The 13839-nt window shown below is 32.8% G+C and overlaps 1 protein-coding gene across 1 annotated transcript in view; it reads right to left on the bottom strand.

Annotated features, from left to right (window-relative positions):
- Nucleotides 1-13839, bottom strand: part of BRWD3 (bromodomain and WD repeat domain containing 3) — a 160128-nt gene that overhangs the window by 92677 nt on the left and 53612 nt on the right. Inside the window, exons 7-12 of the mRNA XM_005700591.3 lie at nt 11175-11335; nt 9631-9852; nt 4215-4315; nt 3628-3698; nt 2577-2677; nt 296-336 (exon numbers count right to left, since the gene is read on the bottom strand). Coding sequence (XP_005700648.2) covers nt 296-336; nt 2577-2677; nt 3628-3698; nt 4215-4315; nt 9631-9852; nt 11175-11335 — 697 coding nt within the window. The remainder of the gene's footprint in view (nt 1-295; nt 337-2576; nt 2678-3627; nt 3699-4214; nt 4316-9630; nt 9853-11174; nt 11336-13839) is intronic.

Genomic DNA, 13839 nt, shown 5'->3' with positions numbered 1-13839 from the left:
AATGGAATTTTTGACCAAGGTGGATGATAACAGAAAGGGAAAAAGCAAAAAAAAAAAAAAAAAAACAAAAGAAAGAAAGAAAGAAATCATTCATACAGGAAGAATTGATTGACTATGGCTACTATTTGGATGGGAGCTTAGAAGATCTGGGATGAGAAAGTCATCAAACAGAGACAACAGCTTTCAGTTTAACTAGAAAGAAAGAAAACATCTATAGTAGAAGTAGCTTTTTCTGAAGACATAGAGGTAAAATATGTGAAACATCTGTTTATACAGATATGTACTACATAATTACCTGTCTCCATTGTTACAGAACTGAACAGCAACAACTTTGTCCTAAGACATAAAACAAAAGGTTTGTGATTAGAATTAATTTATTTTTAAAATTATAAAGTACTCTTTTCCTCAAATTCACATGCAAAAGTTTCATTAAGTGGATTTTTTAATGTTATAAATTTCTTTTAAAAAAACTCTAATTTTCTTTAAAGAAAATTAATGAAGACAAATTATTAACTCAGGAGGAACAGTTGTCAGCAGTAATTTGAGACAAACTTGTTTCTAAACATAAGAAAATCTGTTTCTAAACCATAATCTCAAGAGACAAGATAGTTCTGAATAGGTATTAGTTTATTATATTCCCCCATAATAAGACAACACACTAAAATGCCACTTTAAAATAATTCATTTAATAGTAGTTGAACTAAATTTTTCACTTAACATTTTTTTAATTTTCAGAAAACAAATCAGTCATTTGCTGTTTCTCACATGGTTTATTTAATTATTTTACAATGAATTCATTTGACAGTCTTTAGGTATCTTAATTTAGATACTGTTGTTTGAATCTTCCTTTATCACTAAACTACACTTATTACAAATACAATGTGTACTGTAGTGATTATACTATAGTAATGTACCTTCAAATGTGGTAAACATTTTCACAAACCACAATTATTGAACTAAATTTGAACTTAACTTCTTTTAATTTTCTTTATTTGTACTTAAATTTTAATAAAAAGCTCAGATACTAAATGTCTTCATATTTATTTTTTCATTTTAAAAACACATTAAACCATCTTCATATGTTCAGACATATCTGTGATTCCCACTGTTCCATGATTTCATTGAGTATTTTTATCTGATAGATTCAGGACTCTCACTGTTGGTTCCAATAACTGGTTTTAGATGTTATGAAAGGACATCTTATTTCCAGGGACTAACAGATGCCACTAATTTCAACAGGGAATGTTTAAGTTTTCTGACTTTTTTATCTGGGCCTCTGCCAAAAAACCCGCTACCAATCAATTTTTCTTCATCTTTTCTCCCTCAATTATTTCCCATTTATTTATTACTTCCTCTTTTCTCAGCTCTCAATAAATGTGACCATACTGTATACAGACCTTGCTTGGGTGGTAACTGTAAAGATGTCTCCTTTGTGTGGTCTAGCACAACTGGATTTTTCCTACTGGATAGTCTCAAGATTGAGATTGTTATATATTTCCTAAGTTTTTATATTTCACAATTTAAATAATATTCCAGGATTTTAGTATCTATGAATAAGTTACAGCAAGGTGAGAGTTCAGCTTGGTTCAGTAACTCTTCATAAGCTGAATATTCAATTATGTTTATATGATAAGACAAAAGCAGGAGGCTGTTTCCAAAAGTTCAAGGAAAAAGTTTCTAACAGGGGTCTCAGTTTTACTCAAATTTTAAGAACATGAGTGATTCTGGAACTCACAAAGTATCTTTTTTAAAAAGTTATCTTTCAGGGAAATTTTGTGTTTTACTGATATGTACTAACACTATTCCAAATCAATTAAGCATCAAAAGTAGTAGGAACAGTAATAGTAAGACTTATAAAGCTGAGCACTTTCAGATGCAGACTATATAGCTTTAACAATGAGGAACACAAGATCTATAGTGAGTTGAAACAAATACTCCCATATTCAACAGTAAACAACTGTCTGGAGAAGAAGGTAAGGAAATAAAGAGGAGGAAGAAGTAAAAGGTATACAGGGACATAAATAAACAATAATGGCTCCAAAATTTCTTGTAAATGTCACACAACAGTGGAGAGAGCTTGAGAAGAAAAGTCCCAGGCACCAATGGCTGTCACCCTAGTATAAAACTTCCCTGTATGGAAGGCTGTTGTTGACAATTAAATGGGATTAGATTTCAGGACTCTCATGGCATTCTGAAAATAATCAAACTAAGACCAATGAGCTAAGTTCAGTAAAAAGAATTTTTTTCCTAAGATGTACTTTAATATGTCTTTTAATAAGTAGACTTCAAAGTAACAAACAGTTATATGATTAATAAAGCAGGGTAAAAGATGATTTTTTTAATAAATTATTACTATAATGTATTTTTCCCTTCTCATATAGTCAGAAATTATCTTAAATACTATAAGCATACTAAATTCAGAATTTCATACCAATCTTCACCACTAAAAAGAAATCTTACCATACAAGTTTCAGGACCAATCTATATTAAATTAGAGATCAGCAAAGAAGAAAACCAGATTTCCATGGGTGTTTAAAAAGAAAGCATGATATTTAAGTTTTTCATTTTGTTCTTACCGTATGTGACTCTAACTCGGCAATTTTCTCAGGGATCTCAGAACCTAAATAATATATTCTAATCACATGGTCAGTGCTACCTGTTGTAATGAACATACCACCTAGAGGATTAAAAATAAACATTTAAGAAAATTATACCAAGAAACTTTAAAAACCCTCTGATTGCTTCCTTAGTTATACTTTATTAGTAAAAAAGTCTTCAACAAACACAAAGTTATCTTCTACCTATTAAAGGCATATTAATATTTCAGAAAAAAATGAGCAAAACTCAAGAAACACAAGAGGAATATTTAAGGAACAACTATATCACTCACCCAATAAAAACACAACTTTTACATCAAATACAGGCCTTTGGATCATAAACACTAAAAGCCTTGAGGAATTCATTTCTTTATATCTCATAAAAACATAATGTTCCAATATTATTTATAAAATAATCTATACTTACAATTCTCTGTGTAGTGGCTATAGTGGTTAAGGGTGAAAACGAGCAGCTTTTGGGATGATGAAAAAAATTCTAGAGATGGATGCTGGTAATGTATGCAGAACAATGTGAATGTACTTAATGCCATAGAACTGTACACTTAAAAATGTTTCTTAAAATGGTAAATTTAATGCTATATTTTATGACAACAAAAAATAGAAGGTTAATTACCATACTCTTAACAGCAGTAGAAAAGCACTGTTTACATACTGAGAATGGGTCTTCTATATGGAGCCACAGTACATGTTTTCTGAAAATTCAGGGTAGGATTTTCATGTTGATTGTGTGTGAGTGTTGGGGGAAGGCTGTACTTTTTACCAACTAAATTCATTGTTACATAAAAATACATTAATTGTAAATAAGAAAAAAACTCAAATTCTATTATATGTTAATTAGAATCCACAAAGGTCTATTATAACATGGTTCACATTTTTAGTATGTGTCTATTAATTCTCAAACATATGCATGTTTCTCCACAAAACTGAAAAATATTTTACAATTGAAAAATCTTTTATACTGGATTATTCAATATTTTAGGTACTCAAAACACTCAATTTTTATACATACCAGAACTGAAAGATGAACAAGATATCTGAACTCCAGGTCTAGATCTCTCAGTAAATTTCACTGGGCGATCTCTAAGAGAAAAGTAAGATGTTTTTATTTTTCATCATGTTCTTTTAATGTACAAGAATTTTAGCACAATGATAGACACTGACAGATTTATCATCAATAGTATAGAAACCACAAAACTGAAGTAGTCAATAGGTACTACTTCCACTATTGAAGTTAAAAATGCATTTAAACTTACAAACATACTTTATGCTACCAGTATTGTTATTTTAGCTTTACAAATAAGTTACCATGTTACTTACTAACATCATGAAGAAAAGTTCAAGGTGTTCTTACCATGGTAAAAAATGAAACAAATACTCCTTATTAGAATTTTGTGTATAATCTCTTCAACATTGGTTTCATAAAAAAATTTACTCTAAAATCTCTAACATCCAACTGAAGTCAGTATGGGTGTGTGCACACACACCCATGCACACATAATTTACATATTTAATACATGAACTATCAAGAATCTCTCAAGATGATAAAGAAAAATGAACATTCTTTTCATGAAATTTTTAACGAAACTCTAAACTTACTTAAACTTCATTGTTTTCACATGCCACTGCCAGAAACAAATTGTTCCATCAGCACCAGTAGAAGTGAGGTATCTGGTTGTGCCTTTAGTTGATGGACAAAACTGGAAAAAGAATTCTAATTAAAATAGAAACCTTTCATGTTTCAACTTAATTTCAGTTTCAAGAAATTAGTTATTTAAATTTCCTAGATTAATGGATATCTTATTAAAAACTAAAATAAAAAAAAACTGTAGAGAAAGTCAGTCATTTAATTTAGGATGAAATATTTTAGTCCTAAAGACACTTATTTAAAAATTATTCAATATAAACCTTAAAGATTATTATTTCACTGCTTTTACTGGAGAAAACACAAAGTCATTACTAGTTAAACCATTATAAATCTGCTGAATACATGCTTATATAGCAACAACATAAAATTTTTATAGTTCACCTGAAAAAGGCATCAAAAGAAAATCTAAAAATCAGTAACTAGGAAGGTACAAGTCTAAGTGTTTGGGTTTTAACATTTTAAACTCTTAACTTCATGAAGTACAATGGAAATTTTGGCATTTTTAAATCTAAATCATTTTCATGTACATGGATAACGTAAGTCAAATGTCTGTATGTATCATTGTGGAAAAAAGATTTAAAAATATAAATTGAGTTGTCAATTTGAAGTATGACTACTATCCTAGATAAACCACAGATGGTCTTAGTCACGTAGGATTCTCAAGCTCTAACTCTCAGTATTTTACACATCCTCAGAAGAGAATAAGGGAAAAGTTAACTATACTCCTGATGTCTGGGACACAGAAGACTGAAAATCAAACCAGGGTCTCGAGCATGCCCGTGAGTTTTAAAAATCCCAAATGAGGAATTTCCTGGCAGTCCAGTGGTTAGGACTCAGTGCTTTCACTGCCGTATCCTGGGTTTAATTTCTGGTTGGGGAACTAATATACTATAAGCCATGCAGCATGGCCAAATAAATAATTAAAAAAATAAAAATTCCAAATAAACATAATGAATACCTTCCACTGAGATGAAGATTAAGGATCAAGATGAATATGACTTGAATAAATTTTAAACTCAAATCAAAAGCAAATAATCATTATAGGTATTAGAAGTCATTTATTTAGTTTTCTTGTTTGGAAGCACAGAACTTCTAAAGACTACAAAGCTTAAATCAAACAAAAAATACCAATTAATATTATCCATTAAGAGCTGATGAACAGTAAAGAAACCAGTGCTCAGGTAGTAAACTTATACATTCATTTCTGAGCTACAGAAGCTTGCATCAGAAAGCTTAATCCACAATCTATAGCAGAAGCCTCCAAATTATAGCCTACATACCAAATCCAGTTTCCTGCTTGTTTATGTAAATAAAGTTTTATTGGTACACAGTCACCTTAAACTGGCTATGGCTGCTTTGCACTGCAACAGCAAAGTAGTTGCTGCTACTGCTGCTGCTGCTAAGTCGCTTCAGTCGTGTCTGACTCTGTGCGACCCCACAGATGGCAGCCCACCAGGCTCCTCTGTCCCTGGGATTCTCCAGGCAAGAACACTGGAGTGGATTGCCATTTCCTTCCCCAAGGCATGAAAGTAAAACGTGAAAGTGAAGTTGTTCAATCTGAAATAGAGGCCATATGGTCTGCAAAGCCTAATATATTTACTATCTGGCTGGTAAATATGCTGATCTAGGATCTACAGAAATGAGACAATAAAATATGAAATAGTACGATTTTATGCAGATGACACCACCTTTATGGCAGAAAGTGAAGAAGAACTAAAGAGCTTCTTGATGAAAGTGAAAGAGGAGAGTGAAAAAGTTGGCTTAAAGCTCAACATTCAGAAAACTAAGATCATGGCATCTGCTCCCGTCACTTCATGGCAGATAGATGGGGAAACAGTGGAAACAGTGGCTGACTTTATTTTTCTGGGCTCCAAAATCACTGCAGATGGTGATTGCAGCCATGAAATTAAAAGACGCTTACTCCTTGGAAGAAAAGTTATGAACAACCTAGACAGCATATTAAAAAGCAGACACATTATTTTGCAAACAAAGGTCCGTCTAGTCAAAGCTATGGTTTTTCCAGTGGTCATGTATGGATGTGAGAGTTGGACTGTGAAGAAATCTGAGCACCGAAGAATTCATTCTTTTGAACTGTGGTGTTGGAGAAGACTCTTCAGAGTCCCTTGGACTGCGAGGAGATCCAACCAGTCCATTCTGAAGGAGATCAGTCCTGGGTGTTCATTGGAAGGACTGATGTTGAAGCTGAAACTCCAATACTTTGGCCACCTTATGTGAAGAGCTGACTCATTGGAAAAAGACCCTGATGCTGGGAAAGATTGAGGGTAGGAGGGGAAAGGGACGACAGAGGATGAGATGGTTGGATGGCATCATTGACTTGATGGACATGGGTTTGGGTGGACTCTGGGAGTTGGTGATAGACAGGGAGGCTTGGCGTGCTGTGGTTTATGGGGTCACAAAGAGTCAGACATGACTGAGTGACTGAACTGAACTGAACTGCTTAAGTTTGAAGAAATACTAAAACCTTTATTATCCTCATTATACTTTAACTTTTTCAATCACAAAGGGGAATTCAGTCCATAAATGTATCTATTTTTGTATTTAATGTATTTTTAATTTATTTATTTATTTATTATTTTTGGCTGCACTGGGTCTTCATTACTATGCATGGGCTTTCTCTAGTTGCAGTAAGTGGGGACTACTCTTCGTTATGGTGCATAGCCTTCTCATCATAGTGGCTTCCCTTGTAGAGCATAGGATCTAGGCATGTGGGTTTTAGTAGTTGTAGCTTGCAGGCTCTAGAGCGTGGACTCAGTAGTTGCGGCACCTGGGCTTAGCTGCCCTGCAGAATGTGGGATCTTCTAGGACCAAGGACTGAATTCATATTCCCTGCATTGACAGGCAGACTCCCAACCACTGGACTACCAAGGAAGCCCCATTTTTGGGTTGTTTTTAAATGAGAAATCATGTTTAAGATTATAAAATTAAAAACACATGTGCATTTCTGAATATAATTTTTATAACATTAAAATTATAATTTATTTTAATACATAGTTATTGAAGAAAAGCTAGGAAATATAGAAAAACAGAACAAAAGCTATTCATAATCCCACTATCCAGAGGCAACCACTATTAACACTGTACCATATTACTTCAATTTTATTCAAAAAAGAAAGAAACTGAAAAAATAATAATATATTACAATGTTAATAGAGACAATTAGCAAAGAGTAAAGCATATAGAATGCATGCTAAATGATGATTATTACTACGAACAAAAATGAAGGAGTGCTGGTAGGAGTAATGATTTACAATATTAAAATAGTACGTTAGTCAGAGAAAGTTTCCCTGGGAAAAGTGACAGGCATTTCCATTATTTAGAAAGTAAGGGAATAAGTCATATGACCAAAGAGGACCATTTCAGAGATATAAAACAGCAAAAGCAAGGGCAGGGGTGTAGCTAGAGTGGTTTAAAGAAGTAGCTAAAGCAGGATGATAACAAGCAGTAGGAGATATGGTCAAAGAGAGCAAGGGGCTGAGAATGTAAGGTTTTGTGGGTCACTGTAAAACCTTCGGCTTTAACTCTGAGTTGGGAGGCTATTAAAGGTTCTGAGCACCAGTGACATGATTTAATTTCCTTTAAACCTCCATCTTAAAATCACTTATGCATCTATGCAGAGGCTAGACTAGGGCAGGAAAGAGGGATGGGAAGAAACAGGAAGATCAGTTAGAAGTCTATTTCAATAATATAGGTCACAAATGATGGTGGTTTGAAATAGGTAGTAATGACAAAGGTCATGAGAATTTGTTCAGATTCTGGATATATTTTGAGGGTAGAATAAACATGATTTGCTAACAAGTTAGATATGCGATATAAAAAACAAAAAGTCAGGGATGACTACTCTGAGCAACTGAAAGGATGAAGTTGTCATTTGTTTATATGGGAAAAGGTTTGGGAGGAGAAAATCTGAGAAAGGAAGACAGGGGTTCAATCTTGAAGATGTTGAGTTTGAGATGCCTTGCAGACATTCATGTGATGATGCCAACTAGGTAATCGAATGTACAAGTATGGAGCTAAAAGATAGGCCCCAAGATGGAAGTACACATTTGGAGTCATCAGCTTACAGATGAAATTTAAAGCCATGAGACTTGATGTGATCACTAAGGGAAAGAATGTTATAGAAAAGAGGTCCATACAAAAACAACACAAAAAAACAAAAACAAGAGGTCTATGGATCTCTAGGGCACTTACACACACAAATGAAATGAGATAGAAACTAGCAAATGAAACTATGATGGAGCAAAACAGTTCCATAAATATTTTCAGTAGTAACAAATATTCATATTTTTCACGTTGTAAAAGATTATCTTCAAATTTCAGAAATAGTCTGTCAGATAGGATGATGAGAACACAAGAAACTAGTAATATCCCAAAACAAAATCCAATAGATAATTTCAAACAATCAAAATTCTGATGTATGGTGGGAGGGGGGTTCAGGGTTGGGAACTCATGTATACCTGTGGTGGATTCATGTCAATGTATGGCAAAACCAATACAGTATTGTAAAGGAAAAAAAAAATAAATAAAATTTTTTAAAAAAGAAAAGAAAAATAAAAAAATAAATTTTCAAATCCAATATACATTGAACCCAATTCTTGCTAGTACCTCATAAACAGGTGATATATTATTTAAATATTAAAACAAAAATTGCCTGGCATACTTATTAGTGACTAAAGAACAAAGAAAATTCAATTGGAGTAATTATCTCATCCACAAAAGTGGTCTCGTTGACCAAACTAAAAGACAGTGTCAAAAGGATTCCTCTGTTTTGCTGTCAACACAAAGAAGAAAACAAAGTTCTTTGGGGAGTATCTAGGACTTTCACTACCAATGTCTGGTAAAAACACTATATGGACAAATATTTAAAAAGCTGATGTATGTCAAACATCAAGTTGAAATAAATTCATGAAAATAAGAATAAAAATTTCCCTAATATTAAACTACACACACACAAAATCTGAACTGACAAACATTTTGCATTAAATATTAACACAAAGTATGCCAATATTCAAGTTAGAACCTGTTCCTATCCTGCCTAAAAGGTATCAGTGTTCCTTAAGGCAATTCCAAGTCTTGTCCCTTGTTCACAAATACAAATGAGATAAATAAGATGTCTTACACTGTACTCAAAAAATCTTTTCAATAACTGTTTTACTTGTTTCTAAACAGAACAGATTTATACGAAAAAGGAACTTTAAAATAAATACCTGTCTGCAAGATAGGGACAAAGCCCTTAAGAGATGAAAATTTTTCTGTTGCCATTTTTATATTATCCAAACAATGTAACAAAAAACAAGAAAATTCTCATTCTTATTATATATATTACAGGTATCCTTGTATTTTTCTTACCTGTATGGAAGTGATAGAAGCTGAATGTCCCTGAAGGACTGCAACTGGCGCACAAGTTCGAAGACACCACACTCTTACAACTTTATCACAACTGCCTGCGGCAATGAGAGTATTTTCATAGTTAACAGCCATGTCAGAAATCTCAGCAGAGTGCCCTCGAAGTGTAGCCAGAAGGCGTCCATCATCTGTTGCCCAGATTTTCACCAAACAGTCATCGGAACCCTACAGCAATACAAAAGGACAAAAGATTTACAATGAAACAGAAATTCGTCCCCTCACAAAGGGGTCAAAAAAAAAAAAAAAAAGCAAAAACAAAGTGAGGATTTTATTAAGGTTGTTTCTAAGTATTTACTTTTTAGTCTCTTTTCTTCATATAATATGGATCTAATAGCAAATATTAAAGATGTCCAAATAATAGCACTGATAGTCTACAATGATAATGGCATATGTGAAGAACTCCTCAAGGCTACTACCAATTCTGATAATTCAAAACATTTTTAACTCACATTTAAGTGTGGTGGCATTAAGTATATCTGCCATTATTTCTTTCCTTACACCTGACAGTCTTTTTTCTTAATTGCTTGAATATTTTGAATGTTTTTTTCTCTACAAATACTTAAAACTTTAACCTAAAATCTACATGCATTTCTCAGTAAACATGAGGCTTTCCTATAACCTCTGGTGAAACTATTATGAACTTCCTCATGAGAATTTCAAAAAAGCTTTAAAATATTAAAAAGCAATTCTACTCTAATGTGGTAGATATGTTATCTGTTTATAAAAACATTAAAATCATCATCCTCATCCTCATCAACAACATCCATATACTCATTTTGAAGTCATGAAAACATCAATGGAAGAGTCTGTAATGAACTCCAAGAAGTCGAACTTCTCAAATACAAACCACTTCCTTTGTTTTAGCATAGGAATTTAAAAAGAAAATCATGCCATTACCTACACTTTTACATTAACTTAGTACTGAAACAATGAGACTAAGCCTTAACTTGGAAACATTAGTCTGCTACAATTCTGTACAAAAAAGCATACAGTTAATAAAAATCCAATTTTAAAAATAGTACTGAATTCAAAGAGAGATATATACAATATTACAATTATAATCTTTGTTACTAACTGTACAGTTCAACTACTCAACTATAAGGATGATGTAATCATTAATTAAGCAGAACTGGCACCAATTATGCTAAATGGCAAATGAAAAATGCATTTTAATGTTTGCTAAAATAGAATGAAATCAAATTAAGTAGATAAAACTTGATTCACATAAATTAACCACCTTTAGAATATAAGGCCTTCTAATAATTTAATTTTTTAAAAAATTAGATTTCCCAAATGACAGAAGTCATTATAGTTCATCCATTTACTTACATAATAAGAGAAAAGATTTTCAATTTCCATTTATTTTTTTCTTGCATTCATGTGTCTAAAAAGGAAGAGCTGCTTACAAAGCATACTTCAATGCCATGAAGCCTCGCTTCCATTGTTGTAAATCTCTAATATGCAAGTGTCATAAATTTTAAACTCACTGTAAAAATTCTTCTCCCACTTCTGTCAAATGCTACACAGTAGACAGACGACAAGTGACCCAGAATTCTCTTATGCATCTTAATGTGCTGGTAAGCAGCTGAAGGGAAAATATGGCTGAAACGACTACATCCGGTTAATTGCCTGGCTGAGGTGATATTCACTGAAAAACATAAAACAGAAGATTCACTTCTTAAAACCTAAAAGCAAAAACTACATTTAAAGTTAAATCATCAATATTATGATGAAACAAAAGGGTACACACACAACAGTAATTCTATGCTGTGAGAAGTCTAAATTCCATCACACATTTCACGATTTTACAAACTCAAGTTCACTACCACAAAGCCCTAAGAATACTTTAAGTCCCAGAAGTCTGATTTTCTGTTTGCCTTCCTATGGTTTCTCAAGTACAATCCCATTTTGCCTTCCTTGGTTCACTATAGTCAAAGAAACTGTAACTTTAAATATATAAATAAATCTTACTATAACATGAAGGAACTTTAGAATAAAGACAGCATTTGGTTAAGTATAACACAGCTTAAAAACTATATAGGAAATTCTATGAACTCCCGTCCTACCTTCTCACACCTATCCACACCATAAACAGTTGTCCCTAAAAATTTATTAAGAGTATTACAAGAGATTCATACAGTAAAAAGAGGAAGAAGCCTATAACACCGCATAGGTTTTCAGTAACAGTGCTTTCTAGACTTATCTATAGGTTTTCCCCATTTCTGGTTTCAGAAACTATAGACTCCCCCTCTAGTTACTAATCAATGAACTTTTGAGGTTTCATCTCCTATAAGATCAACTTAGATCCTGTCTCCTTTTTTTGTTTTGTGATCTAATTTTCTTAAAAAGTAGCCAGAATAAAGCATAAATCTGTACAATTCTCCAAATACTACGTGGATTCTTCTCACTTCCCTAAAACAAAGATCTTGTTCCCTATGTAAGTATATACAAGCATCTATTTGCTCTGTGAAATTCCTCCAGTATTCCACATCCCATAAACTGTATTTTAATCAAAACACAGAAACCTTCTGATCTTGAGGCAAGGTAAAATTTTACCATACTGTATAAATAACAGTATAAATAATACCTTTATGTTGAAGCAAGGCAATATTAAACCAAGAACTGTGATTAATACAATTAGAACCATGCCAGAAATAAAAATAAAAAAACTTTCAACATCTCAATCTTTTTTTCAGGCAGAGGTCACCTTAACAGTCACCTTAAATTGACAAAATGATAAAAAATGAATGATGAATAGCAAAATCCAACTTTGAATGCAAAACATAAGAACACATTAGCGATCTGAGTATTTATATTGAGATGCTAAGTAAATAATGGTAGAAAATCCATAACCATCAGTACTATGTAAGAAGATTCCTTTTTGGCAGTTGCTTCCCATCCCAAACTCTACAAATATCCACAACTCTAAGTTGGGAAGAGCAGGCATTAAAGTCTGAAAATTATAGAAGTTATCTTCGTTCTCTAGTCAAATATTTCTTACTGCTCTGAGTTCCTTGAAATAATCAACCATTACTTCTGCTTTGCTTTTCTACATTTTCCAACCTTGGAACTACTGGACTTAGGAACTTTGAGACTGGTAAATCTTTGTTGTAGGGGGGCTACAATGTTTAGCAGCATACCTGGCTTCTACCCAACAGATGCTATTAACACCTCATCACCAAAAACCTGTGACATGCAAAAACATCCCCAGACATTGCCAAACATCTCCTGGGGGAAAAAAATTGCCCCTGGTTAAAAATCAATTTGAACTTTAAGAACTAAAAGCAACATCATCAACATGAAGAATAAACCAGAAAATCAGATGGAGAAAGAATCAGAATTATAGAATATATGATAAACTATTCTATAAAAATAATCAAAATTGGAAACTACCTCAGTATGGAACAATTATGAACTAAAAGCAAAAAATATGAACTTCAAAATATATGATGACTTAAATTATATAAAAAAATATATATATGTGCATAAACACCAGAAAGAAAAAGAAAAATGAAACCAACCACTTTGTGATAAAAGTGTAGATTTTTTTTTTAAGTTTCATTTAAACACTCTTCTATGGGCTTCCCTGGTGGCTCAGACAGTAAGAATACAACTGCATTGCAGGAGATCTCAGTTCAGTCCCTAAGTTGGGAAGATCCCCTGGAGAAGGGAACAGCTATCCACTCCAGTATTCTTGCCTGGAGAATTCTATGGACAGAGGAGCCTGGCAGGCTGCAGTCCATGGGGTTGCAAAGAGTTGAACACAACTGAGCAACTTTCACTTTCACTAACAATCTTTAAACATACATTTTTATCTTAAACACAAGTAGGTTCTATAGTCCACGGACAGCTATTCAAAAAATTCCAATATAAGATATATTGCATATTCAACAGCATAATCATCAAATATTCCTTGCTTCCTAACTCAGCAATCTTTTTTATATATAAAATGATACATATATAATCACGTGAAATGATAATGTTTGTACATTTTTCTCAGACATTTGGTAATGTCAACAGGCCTTAGGCTCTATATTCGATAAGGAGTTCTGTCAACACTCTTCTGCATGTACTGTCCATTTAACCACTATTTTTCAGCACTGATGCTTTTTGTTTTTCTCACATCTTTAAAGAGCATTTTATCAAGAACAT

Source organism: Capra hircus (assembly GCF_001704415.2).
Source record: "Capra hircus breed San Clemente chromosome X unlocalized genomic scaffold, ASM170441v1, whole genome shotgun sequence".
In the NCBI taxonomy this organism is placed as follows: domain Eukaryota; kingdom Metazoa; phylum Chordata; class Mammalia; order Artiodactyla; family Bovidae; genus Capra; species Capra hircus.
The sequence above is the reverse complement of the archived record's forward strand: the minus strand, read 5'-3'. Positions and strand labels throughout refer to the sequence as shown.